The sequence below is a fragment of the Mus caroli genome, chromosome 12, assembly GCF_900094665.2.
Source record: "Mus caroli chromosome 12, CAROLI_EIJ_v1.1, whole genome shotgun sequence".
Taxonomy (NCBI): Eukaryota; Metazoa; Chordata; class Mammalia; order Rodentia; family Muridae; genus Mus; species Mus caroli.
The window spans coordinates 64,449,234-64,455,532 of record NC_034581.1 but is presented as its reverse complement, the minus strand read 5'-3'; the positions used below and the strand labels follow the sequence as shown (position 1 = coordinate 64,455,532).

Here is a 6,299-nt window from a genome sequence, read left to right as displayed (position 1 = left end):
CAACTCTCTTAGAAGGTGAAGGAGAACTTTGTCAGAGACAGGGACAGTAACAGCAATCCTGTCTCCCACTGCGGGCACCTACCTGGCGAGCACAGGGTCCTGTGCTCCACCCAAGTATGGAAATTAGTAATACGATCGCCATCTTGTACTTAATTCAATCAACTAGAGGGGTTTTGTTTGTTTGCTTATTTGTCCTTCTGCCTTTTGCCATGTCCTAGGTGAGAACTGCAGCCCACTAGGGAAGAGGTGTTGGCGCCAAAAAATTTCCATAAGTCTCTTAGAATCCTGAAGTGAGGACACATCTATAGGGAAGGTTAAAAGTCAAATTCATATTAAAACCATTAGAAGCCATTAACCATCTATTTTAATAGTTAAACTCAAAAGAACCGCAAGGATGCCGGGCACTGGGGACATTGCAGGTGGGAAGGTAAAATGGAAAAGATTAGCTCAATGTGCAGCCCAGAGGTCTCCTGCTAAGGATTTCCCCAAGAAAAATGAAGACCTGGCTTCACAGAAAGGACCATGCACGGCGTCTGTAGTGGCTTCATGTATAATCACCCCAAACTGGAAACAATCCAAATATTCTTCAACCAGGATTGAATAAACAAATAAATACCAGTCAGTACATTCATACAACAGAACGCTACCCGGCAATAAACAGGAAGACACTGCTGATAAATGCAAGATGTGTGTGGTACTCAGATGTATTCTGTGGAGTGAGAATCTGACTCATTAAAAGCTGTGCACTGTTATGTTTCCATGTATGCGATATTCTGGGCAAGGAAAAGCTATCGAGAAGACAAAAGTCAAAAAGAGTAGGCATTCACATTTGCACACGATTTCTGGGGAGGGTCCCAGACCACCACCAGTCCATTCTAGTAACTCATTATACCTCTACCCTTTGCCAGGCAGCCGCCACGCCCGGTATGCCCAGCCCCAGCTTCCTCTTGAGCTCTGTGTACATTTGCATTGCACGTTCCTTGCCCCGGGTTGGCCAGGTTTCACATTGTGCGTTTTCTCTGCTGAAGCCCTGCCGCCAGCGCACAAGCACCTCGGCGCCTAGCATAGGGGATGGAAGGGCTGACAAAATGTCGAGGCTGTCTGTGCGATCCTTATTTCAAGATTTCCTGCATCCATCAACTGCCACTGTCACTGTGCTGAAACAGGTTTAATAAGAAGGTGATTGGGGAAAGAGTCAAGGCAATCAAGGCAGGCTCTGCACCGCCAAGACCCCACTACATAGGAGGGAAGGCTATCCCGCCTCCCTCTATTGCCTCACTCTCTCTCATTCATTTTTCGAAGCTGCAGCACCGAGCAGGACCCACGCAATTGCTGTTCTCCAGGGTTCACAGGCGAGGAAGGGACACTAAGGAGTGGGCGTTGTAAGGTATGGACCTGGCCACCCTAGCCCGAGCAGGCTGCTAAGACAGCCTGGGTGCAGGCGTTCTCCCTGCAGACGCTCCATGCTGTGACTTCCACGATCTAAACCCTCTGGACCTGCAGCGCGGGGTCAGGGACCCTGCCAAGTGGCTGCGGGGACAGCAGGGCGGAGGGCAGCCCCGCCCAACCGGCGCGGTTCCCATGGGGATCGCAGCAGCCACCCAGTCGAGCTGCAGGCTGCTGTGCTCGAGCTGGGCCGAGAGGCGCCGCAGGAGTCAGGGTGGGAGGTCCCCACAGTCCCTGCAGTTCCCGCAGTCCCCGCGGGCCCGGTTGCCCAGCCGGTGTCCTCTTCCGGAGGGAATTGAGACCCGAAACTAGAACCGGGGAAGCCCTTCGCGTTCCCGGTGCTCCAGCCAGCTCAAGTGTCTTAGATCGTATGAACCATAACGTTAAAAAGATAGATTATCTTACACCTCGGCTCGTTTTTAGATGCGGGCTACATCTTTAGCTCGAGGGAATGAAACAGACAACTGAAATTAGGTCACCCATGGCAGCCACCTGTAGGCTCCCAGCCTTGACCGCGATGTCATTGCTGGGTGGGGGTGGAGTCCACACCTGGCTGATCCTTATTCTTTAACTGGCGCCTTGTTTTCTCTAGATCGCAGACGACAGCCCTTACTTGATGAGGCTCGAGAGAGGTCGGTTCATAAGCGACCTTTAAAAACTATATGAAAATCCGTTCTCAAGAAGACTTGATCCTCCTCTGTAATGGAAAAATATGAAAAAATTGGAAAGATTGGAGAAGGCTCCTATGGGGTAGTGTTCAAGTGCAGAAACAGGGACACGGGTCAGATCGTGGCCATCAAGAGGTTTCTGGAAACTGAAGATGACCCTGTCATAAAGAAAATCGCCCTTCGAGAAATCCGCATGCTCAAGGTAGCTAATTTGCTTTTTCTGTATAAGATAGATGCTCTGGGCTGAGGCTCTGCCCTCTTCCCACACAGCCTTTGTCTTCAATGGCACAAATCAGAGTGTGTGCGCAGAGAATGGATTATGTAAGAGTAAGAAGGTGGACGGGAGAGGTGCAGGGCTCTCTTGGTGTCAACTGCAGACAGTCTTTTCACGGGTCTCTGAGAAGCAGAATTTAAAACAACCCGACTTTGCTAGAGTTCTTGAGTTTTGAGCTTCTAGCTTGTTTTCATTTCGTATTTTTAACCCATTGTCCTGTTTTCTTGAGCTATATGCATCTGTATATGTGTGTTCGCACGCGCGTGCATAAATGTGTGTGTGTGTGTGTGTGTGTGTGTGTGTGTGTGTGTGTGTGTGGCATTTGGAAGCCAAAGGTTAACACTAGCCATCTTCTTCAACCATTTCCCACCTTGTATATGGAAACAGTGTCTCACTAGGACTGCTAGCCAGTGTTCTCCAGGATCTATCTAGCACTGGGATTGCAGGTGGACAGCTGCCCTCAGGCAGCATTTATTGTGAGTGTTGAAGTCTAAGCTTAGGTCCTTGGACAAAGGTGTTCATTACAAGATAAAAGTGTGTTCCCTCTTATTCTGGAAAGAGGCTTCTCTGAATTTCTCAGAGGCAATGCAGCTGCTACTGCAGGATGAGGCAGGCCATGGATGGCTCCCATGGGGAATCAACTGTGCTTCAGAAAGTGTGGCCTCAGTGTTCTGTCCAGACCCTGGCCAAGTGTCTGAGTGGATGATGCTCTCAGAAGGGGTGAACTCAAATGTTTGTGCCGGTTCCCAGCTGGGCTCCTCTGACTACTCACCTCGACACAGCCAGTGTCACACACTGCTCTCATGAGCCACTGACCATGTCCACTTTCTCAGTAGAAGCTGATAGCTGCCTTACTCTTTATTTTATTTAGCATCATCATTGTCAATATCATTACTACTTTGTGGTGTTAAGGATTGAACCCAGAGACTTTATCAAATTAACAAAACCTTCTCTCACTGAGGCACATTCCCAGTCTTCAATGGGTTGATTTACTCAATAATAATAATAATAGGCTAGAAAGATGGCTCAGTGCATAAATGTGCTCACCACCAAGCTGATAGCCTCAGTTTGATCCCTTGGTCCTACATGATAGGAGAGAATCGATTCCCCCAAGTTGTCCTCTGACCTCCATGGTACACAGTTAACACTTGTGTGTTCCATCCACCAAAATTAGTGTCCCCAGGAGCACGGTGGCTGTTCTCTTTGGCTCAGAGAATGTCCTCTCCGACCTCTCAGCACAGGTACGTGTATCTCAGCACATTTTATTATCGCTGTGTTTCCAGGTGTAGCTCCCCGAGTTTCTCGTTCCAAGTCAATGCTAACTGAGTGAGAATCAAGGCCCCCAGGTTGACCTCTGACCCCACAGTGCTCTGTAGCAACTGTGTGTTCACCTACCAAAATAAATAACAATGTGAGGTGTGTGGTGAACTCCACAGAGCAGGTGAAAGCAGGAAGCCCCCACCCTCTACACCAGGTGCTCAATGTTTCTCCTCTAGTCTGAGTAAGGTGGTGGGAGATGACTGATTTTATGTCTCTTTAGCGCCAACTCTTCAAAATTCTATGATATTCCTAACATCCAGTATGTACTCAGTGCATATATGATACCTCAGTGAATTGAGGGTTTGTTAAATGAAGTCATATTTTCTTCATTGATCCAATAATTCTTACTGAGCCTAACTGTACCTTAAAGAGTGTTGTGCAAAGATGTTTCACAAGCTCAGCTCTTGGGAAGTAGGTGGAGTAAATTCCCCACCACCACCACCCTTTTCACTTCTGGTGTACTGAGACCCTAATAAGCAGAGCCTGTGTCACTGACATTGGGTCCCAGGGGCTGGCAAGAGCTCTTCTGGTGCCGTTGATTAAAGAGAGCGTGTTAGAAGCGGGTTTCGGCGTTTGAGCGAGACTGAGATAAAGCAGCTGTGTCTCCGGTGGGCTGAGCTGGAACAAGGGGAGGCTCCGTGGTCCTAGGGGGAAGGGAGACTAACCTGGGTGGGAAATGCAGGTAGACACTACAGGGTCCCCTGCAACTAGGGGAGCTCCTAGGGAGGGTTATTGGATGCACAGTGAGAAGCTGAGACTTCTCATGATCCCAGATGAAGAGAAACACTCAGAGTGAGACCTCCAAGCAAAGGACAAAGGATGCTCAGTGGCCACAGGCCAGACAGGTGAGGACTGACCCAGACGGCCCCTTCCAGAAGCCAAAGAATGGCTGCTGAGGCAGGAAAGGGGACTTTGAACATCATGCTAAATTATCTGTTTTTCTTCTGAAAAGGATAGCTAGCCAAGAGGAGGGGGTAGAGGAAGAAGAGGAGGAGAAGAGGAGGACGAGGAAGTGGAGGAAGAAGAGGAGGAGGAGGAAGTGGAGGAAGAGGCTTTGGTTTTTTTGAGACAGGGTTTCTCTGTATAGCCCCAGCTCTCCTGGAGCTCCCTCTGCAAGTCATGCTGGCCTCGAACTCACATATCTCCCTGCATCTGCCTTTTGAGTGCTGGGATTAAAGGCATGTGCCACCACTGCCCAGTCCACTGAGATTACATTTTATGAAAAGGTTGTCATTTGCAGACTTTTGGACTCATGGCCCACGGCATTTCAAAACACATTTTTTTTTTCTCCTCCTCAACTGAGTTAGAGTCGTCAGGATTTCTCAGGGGGACCTGTTAAGTCCGAGGAGCATCGTCTGGCACCACCAGACCTTGCTGTGCTTTCTTTTCCCATCCCTTGAAACAGTCTTATGCTGTAGACCAAGCTAGCCTTGGACCCCAAGGTAGAGGTTGAACCCAGCAGGGTCTCTCTCCTAAACCAGGCAAGTGCTATACCCTGAGCCACACCCTCAGCCTAGTCAAGACCTAAAAACAACAATGACAAAAACAACCAACAATAATCTACTATCTTAACCAACTCTTCTTAGAAGATCAGACACTTTAATATCAAAGAGAAAGCTAAGAAAGGAATCCTTTGTGGGAAACATAGCCTCCCTGAGAGAGGACAACTGGCAATAGCATCTAGCTTCCCCTACATCGGATGTCTATGTTGAGTGTTGTGTGTCATGGTGTGTTTGTGTATCACTGGTCCCTTTTCGTAGCTTCAGCACCCATGAATGACACAGCCATCATTTTCTTATCTTCTGTAAATCTCAAGACTGCAAATATTACATCTGGGGACAAAAAGGTTCCCAGATCAAGTGCCATCCTGCACAGAGGATGTACAGCTGGTAAGACAGAATGCCCTTTGTGTGGTTCCAGTTGCCTCTGAGGGAATGGTCCCTGGGATCTCATATTGGAACAAAATTGAGAATTCCCTGTGAGAATCCTTTCCAGACTGTACTTTGCAGGATTGTGAGGCCTGGGAACTGTTTTGCCCTTCCTAAGTCTCTGGTTGTTTCTTTGTAAACAGGTACAATTGTGGGAGGTAATTATCTAGCAACCAACTGGATAGTCTGTAAGGTTTCGCCTCTTCTGCTTTCCCTCTCTGGTGTGAAGTCCCATCAGGAGCTTATAGCCAGCGGGGTTATATCATCAAGGCCTTTATCTTGCTAAGTTTTTTTTTTTTTCTTTCCAAAAACAAAAACTGGAAACACTTCAAATAGCATTGTTTTATAGCACCTGGAGAAAAAAAATGTTTGTTTTTACAAAACAAATCTGTTTGTTTTGTTTTTTTAATCTGGATTTTAATAGAAATAAACCACTACCTAAACAAGATGTAAGCCTATGCTCACCAAGATGCCTTGTGAGAGTCAACTCTCCAATATCTTAATTATCCTTAAATCAGGATTTTCCTGGATTATATAATTGATCTTGTAAAAAAGAAAAAAGAAAAAAAAAAGTCAATCTGTCTCATTGGCGCACGCCTTTAATCCAGCACTCGGGAGGCAGAGGCAGGCGGATTTCTGAGTTCGAGGCCAGCCTGGTCTACA

General features: G+C 47.6%; 1 protein-coding gene across 1 annotated transcript in view; it reads left to right on the top strand.

Annotated features, from left to right (window-relative positions):
• Nucleotides 1-980: 980 nt before the first annotated feature.
• Nucleotides 981-6,299, top strand: part of Cdkl1 (cyclin dependent kinase like 1) — a 45,604-nt gene continuing 40,285 nt past the window's right edge. Inside the window, exons 1-2 of the mRNA XM_029484823.1 lie at nucleotides 981-1,387; nucleotides 2,039-2,316. Of these exons, the coding sequence (XP_029340683.1) occupies nucleotides 2,149-2,316 (168 nt within the window). The 5' untranslated portion in view covers nucleotides 981-1,387; nucleotides 2,039-2,148. The remainder of the gene's footprint in view (nucleotides 1,388-2,038; nucleotides 2,317-6,299) is intronic.